Source organism: Heterodontus francisci, chromosome 8 (genome assembly GCF_036365525.1).
Source record: "Heterodontus francisci isolate sHetFra1 chromosome 8, sHetFra1.hap1, whole genome shotgun sequence".
NCBI lineage: Eukaryota > Metazoa > Chordata > Chondrichthyes > Heterodontiformes > Heterodontidae > Heterodontus > Heterodontus francisci.
Genome location: NC_090378.1, coordinates 47,270,048 through 47,282,777, shown reverse-complemented (window position 1 = coordinate 47,282,777; position 12,730 = coordinate 47,270,048). Strand labels below are relative to the sequence as shown.

The 12,730-nt window shown below is 41.8% G+C and overlaps 1 protein-coding gene across 2 annotated transcripts in view; it reads left to right on the top strand.

Annotated features, from left to right (window-relative positions):
- Positions 1-12,730, top strand: part of pik3r3b (phosphoinositide-3-kinase, regulatory subunit 3b (gamma)) — a 727,809-nt gene that overhangs the window by 422,405 nt on the left and 292,674 nt on the right. For both annotated transcript variants that reach the window (XM_068037088.1, XM_068037087.1), the window contains one exon: positions 9,274-9,359. In XM_068037088.1, coding sequence (XP_067893189.1) covers positions 9,274-9,359 — 86 coding nt within the window. The remainder of the gene's footprint in view (positions 1-9,273; positions 9,360-12,730) is intronic.

Sequence of the window (12,730 nt, the reverse complement as noted above, 5' to 3'; positions counted from 1 at the left end):
ACCGCTACTCTCACCTTAGTCATTCCCCCTGGTAGAGCCCTCATCTCTATCTAGTCTGTTAGGTCTTAGAGATGCAGACATGAAAGGATATGGCACTCAATTGGTTTAGCTATCCACTGCCATATCTGGCTGGACGACATATCAGGTCCCACTCTCATCTGCTATAACTGCTCACTATTCGCTGGAACCAGGCCCAAATACAATAAGTTGAGAGGGGCGGTGAAGAGGAAAATAAGACTGGCAAAGAGAGAACATGAGAATAGAATGGAAGTCAACATAAAAAGGAACCTACAAATTTTCTACCTACATGTAAATAGTAAGTGGGTAGTAAGAGGTGGAGTGGGGCCTATTAGGGTCAAAGAGGGTAATATCTGCTTAGAGGCACAGGGCAAGGCTAGACTACTTAATGAGTACTTTGTATTGCTGTTTACGGAGGAAGAGGAATCTGATAAAATATCATTAGAAGCAGAGAGAGTAGAGGCAATGCATAGGGTAAAAGTGGAGAGGTAAGAGCTACTGGAAAGGCTGGCTATACTTAGGGTAGATAAGCCACCTGGTCCACATGGTTTGCATCACAGGCTGCTAAAGGAAGTGGGGGCGGAGATAGCTGAAGAGCTTGCCATAATCTTCCAATCATCCCTAGATATGGGGGAGGTGCCAGAGAATTGGAGAGTGCAAATGTGACACCCTTATTCAAGAACGGATGTAAGGACAGTCTTAGCAACTACAGGCAAGTTAGTTTAACATCAGTGGTGGGTAAAGTTTTAGAAACAATAATCAGGGGGAAAAATCAACAAACACTTGGAGAGGTTTGAGTTAATTAAGGATAGCCAACACAGATTTATAAAAGGCAGATCATGCTTGACTAATTTAATTGAATTTTTTGATGAAGTGACAGAGAAGGTTGATGAAGGGTATGCAGTGGATGTTCTTATATGGATTTTTAAAAAGTGTTTGATAAAGTACCACACAAATGGCTGGTTAAGAATATTGAAGCTCATGGAATAGGAGGGTCATTGTCCAATTGGATAAAAATTGGCTTAAGGACAAAATACAGTGACTTGTGGTAAATGGTTGTTTTGTAGACTGGAAGATGCTAGACAGTGATGTTCCCCAAGGTTCAGTGCAATGACCACTGCATTTTTTGCTATATATAAATGACGTGGATTTTGGAATACAGAGCAGAATTTCATAATTTGCCAATAATACCAAACTTGGAAGAGTGGCAAACATTGAGGATGATACAAACTGCCTGCAACAAGACATACATAGGCTAGCAGAATAGGCAGATGAGTGGCATATGGAATTTGATACAGACAAGTGTGAGGTGATGCATTTTGGCAGAAGGGATAGAGTGAGGCAATATATACTTAATAGTACAGTTCTAAAGAGTGTGCAGGAACAGAGGGACTTGGGGTTCATGTGCATCAAACTTTGAAGGTGGCAGGACATATTGAGAGAGTGGTTAGTAAAGCATATGGAATCTTGGGCTTCATAAATAGAGGCATTGAATACAAAACCAGGGAAGTTATGCTGAAGCTTTATAAAGCTCTGGTTAGGTCCCAACTAGTGTATTGCGTCCATTTCTGGTCACCACACTTTAGGAAGGATGTGAGGGTCCTTGAAAGGGTACAGAGGGGATTTACCAGAATGGTTCCAGGGATGGGGGATTTTAGTTACATGGTTAGGTTGGAAAAGCTGTGGTTGTTCTCTCTGGGGCAAAGGGGATCGAGGGGAGATTTGACAGAAGTGTACAAAATTATGACAGGCTTAGATAAGTTAGACAAGGGAAAACTGTTCCCATTAACAAATGGTACAAGGGCTAGGGGGACACAGATTGAAGGTTTTGGGCAAGAGATGCAGGGGAAATGTGAGGAAGAATTTTTTTGCGCAGCGAGTGGTAATGACCTGGAACTCACTGCCCACGAGAGCAGTGGAAATGGAGACAATCAATGATTTCAAGGGGAAATTGGATCGCCACTTGAAGGAAATAAACTTGCAGGGCTATGAGGATCGAGTGGGGGAGTGGGACTGACTGGGTTGCTCTTTGGAGAGCTGGCATGAACTCAATAGGCCAAATGGCCTCCTTCTCTGCTGTAAATGGCTCTATGAATGCAAAGATAACCCTAAGCTTATTTTCTCTACTGCAAGCCATCTTCTTAAACCCCTCTCCCCTCCACACTCACTTTCATCAATAGGTGCGAGGAGCTCATGGATGTCCTCGTCACTGTAATTGAGACCATCTGATCAGCTGCCTCTGCTGCATCCCTCCCTTCCGCTAGCCCAAACTTCCGATAATGTTCCTCTTCTCTATGAGACCCACCTCCTGCTCCTTCAACCCTTTTCCCACTAAAGTGCTGACCACCCAACTTCCCCTCCTGGTCCCCGTGTTAGCCGATATTGTGAACAGTTCTCTCTCTTCAAGTGTTGTTCCTTTCTCCTTTAAATCTACTGTCATTACCCCTCTCCTCAATAAAAACCCTTGACCCATGGTCCTTGCAAACTACTGTCCCATCTCCAATCACCCTTTCATCTCCAAAGTCTTTGAACATGTTGTCACCTCCCAAATCCATGTCCATCTTTGCTGAACTCCATGTTTGAATTGCTCCAATCAAGTTTCAGCCCCTGCTGCAGTAGCAAAAAAGCTCTTATCAAAGTCACAAATGACATCCTATGTGGCTGTAGCAAAGGTAAACTATCCTTCCTTGTCCTTCTCGCCCTGTCTGCAGCATTTGACACAGTTGACCACACCATCCTCCTCTAACACCTCCCCACTGTTGTCCAGTTGGGTGGGGCTGCTCTCACTTGTTTACATTCATATCTAACTAATCATTTCCAGATTAGAACTTGCAATGGCTTCTCTTCCCACTCCCGCACTAACCCCCAAGGATCTATCCTCGGCCCCTTCCTACTTCTGTCGACATGTTGGCACCTCGCCAATATCATCTGAAAGCACAGTGTTAATTTTCACATGTACGCTAACGACACCTAGCTCTACCTCACCACCACCTCTCTTGACTCCTTCTTTGGCCTCCTTATCTCGAGAGACAATGGATAAGCGCCTGGAGGTGTTGCTAAATTATCAGACTGCTTATCTACATCCAGTACTGGATGAGCAGAAATTACCTCCAATTAAATACTGATAATACTGAAGCATTGTTTTTGGTCCCTGTTCCAAACTCCATTCTCTAGCTAAGGATTCCATCCCTCTCCCTGTCAACAGTCTGAAATTAAACCAGTCTGTTTGCAACCTTGGTGTCATATTTGACCCCAAGATGAGCTTGCATAACTAAGTCCACCTGTTTCCACCTCCATAACATCGTTCGACTTCACCCCTCAACAGCTCATCGGCTGTTGAAACCTTCATTCCATTCCTTTAGCACTTCTAGACTTGACTATTCCAATGCACTCCTGGCTGGCCTCCCACAGACTACCCTCCGTAAACTTGAGTCTGAACACAGACTCTGTACCTGTGTCTTAACGCTCATCAAGTCCCATTCATCTATCACCCTTGTGTTCACTGACCTCCGTTGGCTCCCGGTCAAGCAATGTCTTGATTTTAAAATTCTCATCTTTGTTTTCAAATCCCTCCATGGCCTCGCCCGTCCCTATCTCTGTAATCTCCTCCAGCCGCACAGTCCTCTGACATACCTGTGCTCTTCTAATCTGGGCCTCTTGAGCATCTCCAATTTTAATCGCTCTACCGTTGGTGGCCGCTCCTTCCGTTGCCTAGGCCCTTATCTCTGGAATTCTCTGCCTACACCTTCTGCCTCTCTGCCTCGCTTTCCTCTTTTCAGAAATTGGTTAAAATCTACTTCTTTGACCAAGCTTTTGGTCAACTGACCTGATATCTCCTTAATGTGGTTCAGTGTCTCATTTGGTTTATGATACTCCTGTTAAGCATCTTGGGAAGTTTTATTCCATTAAAGGCACTATATAATTATAAGTTGTTGCTGCTGTTCTGCTTTCTGTGAATTCCACTAAGCCAATTTCTGTTTTGGGTGCACATTGAGGCAGGGGGGTGGGTGGAACAATGGCATCATCTGCCCAATGGAACCAGCAAGAGGCCTAAAACATTTTCATGGTTATGCCTTTAATTTGATTGGTGAGCTGCCAGCCCAGAATGGACAGTTCATCAGTGGGTTGGGGGGGTGGTGGGAGTGGTAGGGTGGCACCAGCAACTTCGCTGGTTGCTCCACAGAGCTGGAAGTGAATCTTTAAAAGCTGGAGGGAGGCAATCCAGGGAATGGTTACAGGACGGCCAGTAGTAGGCCAGAAAATTTCTGTTGGGGCTAGGAATAGAATCCTGCTGGTCCCACAAGAATCATTGGCACAGCATTTTTTTAGAGATGTTCTAAACAGCCTGCAATGGTATCTTTAGGATTGTTGGCTTGACTGCAGAACACTCAGTTCCACAGAGCAAAAGTTGGGTTAGTCCAGCCATCGGCAACAAATAATTCATAGAGTCATAGACTCATTATAGCACAGGGAGGCCATTCAGCCCATCCAGTCCATGCTGGCTCTCTCCAATGAGACCCATTCCCTGCTCTATCCCCATAGCACTGCAGGTTTAATTCCTTCAAGTGCCCATCCAATTTCCTTCTGAAATCATTCATCATCTCTGCTTCCATGAGCCTTGTAGGCAGCGAGTTCCAAGTCATTACCACTCGCTGCGTAAAAAAGTTCTTCCTCACATCCCCCCTTTATCTTTTGCCCAAAACCTTAAATATGTGGCCCCTATTCCTTGTAACATTAGCTAATGGGAGCAGCCTTTCCCGTCTACTTTACCAGAACCTGTCATAATCTTGTACAGCTCTATCAAATCTCCCCTCAGTCTCCTTTGCTCCAGGGAGAACGACCCAGCTTCTCCAATCTAACCTCATAGCTAAATTCCCTCCTCCCTGGAACCATTCTGGTATATCTCCTCTGCACTCTCTCAAGGGCCCTCATATCCTGGTCATGAGCAGTAATTATTTTTTTAAATTTATGTCTATCTACTGCTCTGTTCACACTGACAAATGGTGCAGTAGACAGATGAAAATCCCCCCCACCCCATCCACATATCAACAAACAAATATGTTAATCTGAGTACAAGAGCCCATTTGCTCGTCGATTCACTCAACATTTCAAACTTATAAAATGCTTACGGCAAACATCAGTTTAATTCAAAAATGCTGAGATATCTGTTGTCTCTCAGAGAATTTTAGCAGTGTTGGCATGCTGCACCAAATGTGGAATGTATTTATGTTTGGGTCATGGTTTTCTTTTTAAGAATCATTCTTGGCATTGGAACTATATAAGATGGCAATGTGTGAGATTAACTTTGGTACATTGGATCAAAGTTATGCTTGCATTGGGTCTGTGTTTATCGATTATTGACTTTATAAGTAATGGACATTACGTTGTAGACAGTAAGTTAAAGTGTTTATTTCTCAAGTGTTGAAGACCTATTATCCAATATTCTATATATACTAGCTAGGTTAAAAAATAAAGTAAAAGGAACAATAAAGAGGCTGAAACAAAAACAAGAAATGCTGGATTCACTCAGCAGGTCTGGCAGCATCTGTAGAAAGAGAAGCAGAGTTAACGTTTCGGGTCAGTGACCCTTCTTCGGAACTGACAAATATTAGAAAAGTCACAGATTATAAACAAGTGAGGTGGGGGTTGGGCAAGAGATAACAAAGGAGAAGGTGCAGATTGGACCAGGCCACATAGCTGACCAAAAGGTCACAGAGCAAAGGCAAACAATATGTTAATGGTGTTTTGAAAGACAAAGCATTAGTACAGATTAGGTGTGAATATACTGAATATAGAACATCAGCAAGTGCAAACCTGAAGAAAAACAACCTGAAAAAAACAGTGGGTAAGCAAACTGAACAAACTAAGATGAAATGAAATAAATGCAAAAAATGTAAAAAGGAATGCAAAAAAAAGGAAGAAAAAATAACTAAAAATGACTAAAAATGAAAGTAAAGTGGGGGGCTGTCATGCTCTGAAATTATTGAACTCAATGTTCAGTCCGGCAGGCTGTAGTGTGCCTAATCGGTAGATGAGATGCTGTTCCTCGAGCTTGCGTTGATGTTCACTGGAACACTGCAGCAATCCCAGGACAGAGATGTGAGCATGAGAGCAGGGGGGAGTGTTGAAATGGCAAGCAACCGGAAGCTCAGGGTCCTGCTTGCGGACTGAGCGGAGATGTTCCGCAAAGCGGTCACCCAGTCTGCGCTTGGTCTCCCCAATGTAGAGGAGACCACACTGTGAGCAGCGAATACAGTATACTACATTGAAAGAAGTACAAGTAAATCGCTGCTTCACCTGAAAGGAGTGTTTGGGGCCTGGGATAGTGAGGAGAGAGGAGGTAAATGGGCAGGTATTACACCTCCTGCGATTGCAAGGGAAGGTGCCCTGGGACGGGGACGAGGTGGTGGGGGTAATGGAGGAGTGGACCAGGGTGTCGCGGAGGGAACGATCCCTTCGGAATGCTGACAGGGGAAGGGAGGGGAAGATGCGACTGGTAGTGGCATCACGCTGGAGGTGGCGAAAATGGCGGAGGATGATAATAAAGAGGCTGATGTCAGGGCTGAGCCATAGACTGAGAAGGCTGAATTAGCAGCTCCTCTATCTGGAGCTGTAGCGAAATTATAAACATAGTTTTCTTGTAAATACTTTTATGATTTCCCTTTATATAGTGGACAGAGGAAATCTCCACAGTTGATAAAGTATTATGTGAAATGTCACAGTATCATGACCTTTGAAACTGAGCAGCAGACATTTTATTTAGCAAACATTTTTCATTGAGTGGGGACAGTAGAATTGGCAGCAATCCAAATTCATGACATCGTAAGATTAATGTGTTAATAGTGGGCTAACTCCGGGTTCAAGTGTGGGAAACTTTCTGTCATCTAGCAGGATATAAAAATTCAAAAAGGAACACAGTGTAAGTTTCAGAGTCCTTTAGTTACATTTTATCGAGTCAAACCACTAAAGTAACATGGTTTTAATTATACTGAATTTGAAATAATTTCTTATTAACAGGAGCTGACATTGGCACATTTACATTTACATGGTCAGATGTCAGGGAAATGTTGTGGAAAGGTCTGGAAAATGCTGATCAATTGTCTAATGCTTTAGATGCATTCTGACCGATATGGCTACATCTAAACAACAGAACAAGGTATTAGTCACACGATGTTTCATGAAATTGCACATTCTAATTACATTTAGTTACTGAGGATTTTCATTGGGTTCAAATTTCATACAATGTGCCAATTTTTCCTTGATGTCCTGATTTACATTCATACATCCATACATCCATGATGCTTTCTTGGTACTGTGAGGTAATATAGTAAATTCTCACTAAACACTGTCTTTGGGAGCCGCAGAAAATGCTATAGTAAGGGGAAAGTTCCAGAGAAGGCACTTTATGGGAGTTCTGTGTCTATGATGGAGCTGCAAATAAATGTGATGATATATCAGCAGTTGTGATCTATCCACATGTTAGGTAGGAAATTAGTCCAATGTTTATCGTGTATTGACAGTCACATGAATTGATAACAAACTACTCTGTACAACAGATTTTCTGAATACTATTCTTTTGAAATTAGTTTGTGTGACTGGTTCTCCATATTTTTGTACTTTTTGGAGTATTATTTTGTTTGGAACTATGAAGCATGGTAAATAGCAAATAATCTGCACTATTAGCAGTCCAAAGTAGTTTTTTTTTAGTTGTTTGGGAGGGCTCGTGGTTGCGTACATTGGGTAGGTCAGTTGGTTTACTGCTGTACTCTGAGCTAGAAGGTTCCAGGTTGTGTGCACTCTGCCTTACCGTACAATGCAGGAGGTTGTATACAGTATCTATCTCTGGATAGCGGCACAGTGGTTAGCACCGCAGCCTCACAGCTCCAGGGACCAGGGTTCGATTCTGGGTACTGCCTGTGTGGAGTTTGCAAGTTCTCCCTGTGTCTGCATGGGTTTTCTCCGGGTGCTCCGGTTTCCTCCCACAAGCCAAAAGACTTGCAGGTTGGTAGGTAAATTGGCCATTATAAATTGTCACTAGTATAGGTAGGTGGTAGGGAAATATATGGACAGGTGGGGATGTTTGGTAGGAATATGGGATTAGTGTAGGATTAGTATAAATGGGTGGTTGATGGTCGGCACAGACTCGGTGGGCCGAAGGGCCTGTTTCAGTGCTGTATCTCTAATCTAATCTGGATGCTTCTGGCTGTGCGGTAATGGTAATGGGACCATGCAATACTCTAATAGACCACATGTCTGTCTAAAAGAGATTAACTTGCGTAGGTTGACTTCTGTCTTATAGCTGAGGGGCAGGGAATTGGCAACATAAACTGCAGTGATCTTATCTGGCATTGACATTTTTTCTGTTGGGCAAAAAATATTGCTGCACTCGGCGCAAGATAGTTGATTGCAGCATAAGAATCTCAGTTTATCTCTTAAAAAAATCTCTGCATCATTGTACAAATTATTGTATTGCTGTTATGTTCCAGACCATTGGCAACTCTTAGAAGCTGTAAACAAGGTTCTGTAATTGGATATGTGCATTTTTAAATTGAGAAACAAAGGTGAGGGGCCAGTACCCAGAGTGTAGGACGTCATGAAGTTTGAAAAGAGTAGGAGAGAATACAAGGTAAATCAAGATGAAATGATTTGGTGCCACAGAGATTAGCTTTTCAAAGTCTGTAGAATGTAGGAGAAATAGAAGACTTGTTGTTGGGGATGTTGATGGGAGGGAGTGGTAACGAAGTGGTAGAGAGTAGTTAACCAAAGTTGAATTTGGTACATTTCTGTTTCTGATCACATTTGTTTAACTAGCAAGAGGAGTTAAACTTGCTGTAGCAAAGGAGATGGTGAGTAAATGTTCTACATTCCAGTGCTGACTACCTCCATGCAGCCTTCAATGGAATGCAGTGTCGGCATGGTACACCACAGAGCACAACATAGATTAATGTAATGCACTTGTTGCACAGTTCTGAGCTGGTGTGGGATTGTAAGCTTTTGTCAGCAGATCTGAAAAAGCATAGGAAACTGTGGGAGGAATGGGTTTATTTGAATATCTATCCATGACTTGCAGCATTTCCACATCTAGCTCTTGATCGCTATTTATTAAACACTTCACTGTTTGGTAAATTTAAGTCATTGGCAAGAATTTTCTGAATGCCTAAGTCAGGCCAAATGTTGTAAATTGTGTTTGAACCAGACATTCTACCAGGGTGAACGTATACAGAAATGTTAAATGCTGGTTATATTTGCTTTCAGTGCTGATGTGAATCCAGAGCACCACATCAAGATCATTGAGGCACTTATCATGACTGGAGGCTTGGCTGAAATGCAAGCTGCACCAGGTAGGAAGCCAATATTCTTTTTCTGTGTTATGAAATTGCCTTGGCAGATTCATTTCTTCCATAATCCAGTGATTTGAGGTATTTCTACATATGTCTTAGATAGCAGATATTTACAGTAGACACTTCATTGGCCTTTACACAGATTCCATTTAGATACAGAAGCAATTTTCAATATATGAACCTTCTTTAGATTTCAAGGAGTATGCATGAGTCATTAAGAATTTGTGTGAGCTGGTAAATGTAGATGTGGCATTTCAACCAATATAAGAGCTACTGGTTTTATGAGAAAGTACTCAGCAATGCATTTTTTGTTTGAGAAGGGACAACATTTTGTCATGATAGCATTACACATAAATGGGATTTGCATATGTTTTGACATTTACATTTACACATCACACCAAGTTTGGGCATTTCTGATTTATCTTTAAACACTGTTTTATGAAGATAGTGCCCCTTTAACTCACCTAATCTGCATCATCACTTTTTATATGATTGAGCTGGACCGAGGCAAAGAATAAACACACCAATTCTCCCATTGGCTAGTTGGTAAAATACTGTTTAATGTGGCACTAAATCATACAGATCAGAAGATCTCAAGTTCAACTCTTGGTCCGTATTGAATTATTGGAGCTAGATGGAGGCAGTGGATGCCCATGAAACCGTACCCAAGCAGGTATTACACTTTTGGCAAAGGAAAGGGAAGAAGGGGTGAAATAAATTAATAAATAGGCCCTTTTCTTAGCAAGGCAATTGAATCTTGCAATTCTGATTTGAGTTAGTGTCCATTATCTTTTTGTCTGATTACATTTCTGTGAAGCATATTAGGATGCTTTTCTATATTAAAGGCACTTATATAAGTGCAAGATATTGTTATAGAAAAAATTCACAATGAATCATTTTAGGAGTCATCCATAAATTAAACATTCATTACAGACTCGTTGCAGAAAAAAATGGTTTGCAGTTTTTCTATTAAGGGAACATGAAACAAGTGTGTCAGTTTTATGTTGTTTATATAAGGTACTTTGTGGGAGCATGAGTAAAATTGTATACCTGAAAAGAATGAAATATAGTGCCCAAGCTGTGACAATGTGGAGTGCTTTGTCCAGAGTCAGTTTTCATTCCATCTTCTTGTTATAGTACCTGGACATTAAAACTAGGTTTGCTTCAAGAAATAACCCACATTGGGGCGCTGTGTATCTCATTATTCTACTGTATCCATTCCTAGGCACAAAACTGAATGACACACATTGGCTTTTATATGAAAACTTTTAATTTAAAAATCATATGAGTTGCTATTACCTGATGGCCCATGGCTTTATTCTGCAGATGGTCCATTAAGAGTGAAGCAATTTGGAGTCAGCTGATAAATTAATTTGAGTCAGGCATTTATTAGCTGAAAACAGCCGATACTTTCATGTTATTAAGTTCATGTTTGATTGGTGACTTTATTTGATGTTGGGAAATACATTTTTGATTTCTTTTGTTCCTGATCAAAGTAGAAAGAGTACTTCACAGACTGTGCTTCTACTTCGTTAGTCAGTATAAGGCCATTAAGAGAACGATGGGAGGCTATGTGAAAGAAAAAGAATCCTGTGTAAAGTTAAAGGATGGTAACTCAGGTATTGTGCTGCTGAAACATTTGGGTTCCCGACACGCTGCCGGGCTCTCTTGTTGCATGTAAGTCTGAAAGTTAAAATTTTGTCATGTCACTCCTACAACTTGAAAAATCTCAAATGAAAAATGTCTACAAATTAATCCTTTGGTTCTACTTAGATGAAATATACAGGTGGCCGTGAGATTGAGATTTAAAAAACTCCTAAGATTTGATAAAAGAGAAAGAGACTGTAACATTGCTGGTGTCAATCATAGAATCAGATCATGGTTACAGCACAGAAGGAGGCCATTTGGTCCGTCATGTTTGTGCTGACTCTTTGAAGGAACAATTCACCTAGTGCCACTCCTCACCTTCTCCCTGTAGCCCTGCACATTCTTCATTTTCAGTACAATTCCCTCTTGAATGCTTCGATTGCATCTGCCTCCACCACCCTCTCAGACAGTGCATTCCAGATCCTAACCACTCGCTGCGTGAAAATGATTTTCTTCATGTCGGCTTTGCTTCTTTTGCCATGCCCTCTGGTTCTCAATCCTTCCACCAATAGGAACAGTTTCTCCCTATCTCCTCTCTATCAAATCTCCTCTCAGCCTTATCTTCTCCAAGGAAAACAGTCCCAACTTCTCCAATCTATCTACGTAACTGAAGTTCGTCATCCCTGGAACCATTCTTGTGAATCTTTTCTGCACTCTCCCCAATGCTTTCACATCCTTTCTAAAGTGTGGCACCCAGAACTGGACATCATACTCCAGTTGACCGAGCCAGTGTTTGATACAAATTTAACATAACTTCCTTGCTTTTGTACGCTCTACCCCTACTGATAAAACCTAGGATGTTGTATTCTTTATTAACTGCTTTCTCAACTTTTCCCGCCACCTTCAATGATTTCTGCACATATTCATCCAGATCCCTCTGCTCCTGCGCCCCCTTTAGAACTGTACCCTTTATTTTATATTGTCTCTTCGTGTTCTTTCTACCAAAATGAATTACTTCACAATTCTCTGCATTAAATTTCATCTGTCACTTGTCCACCCATTCCACCAACCTGTCTGTGTCCTTTTGAAGTTCTACACTATCCTCCTCACATTTCAAAATACTTCCAAGTTTTGTATCTTCTTCAAATTTTGAAATTGTGTCCTTGCACCAAGGTCTAGGTTGTTAATATATATCAGGAAGAGCAGGAATCCCTGGGGGTCTCCAGTAACCACTGTTCTCTATTTCCTATCACTCAACCAACTTTGTATCCATGCTGCTACTGTCCTATTATTCCATGGGCTCTAACTTATCTGACAAGTCTATTATGTGGCACTTTATCAAATGCCTTTTGGAAGTCCACGTACACCACATCAACACCATTACCCTCATCAACCCCCTCGTGTTACTTCTTCAAAAAACTCAATCAAGTTAGTTAAAAACAATTTGCCCTTAACAAATCTGTGCTGGCTTTCCTTAATTAACCTGCATTTGTTCAACTGACTATTAATTTTGTCCTGAATTATTGTTTCTAGAAGCTTCCCCACCACTGAGGTTAAACTAACAGGCCTATATTTGCTGGGCTTCTCTTCACAGCTGCATTTGCTGACAACGCAACCACTAGTTGGCGGAGTACTGGCAAATGCAGCCTCATCAACTGAAACGTTACTGTCTGTGACGTCTCAGGCAGCTGCCAGTAATAAAAATGGTGCTCAAACCCCCACACCCCTCAATGGCCAAGATCGCAGCCTCCACACCCCAACCCCAACAGTATCTCAACCATTGC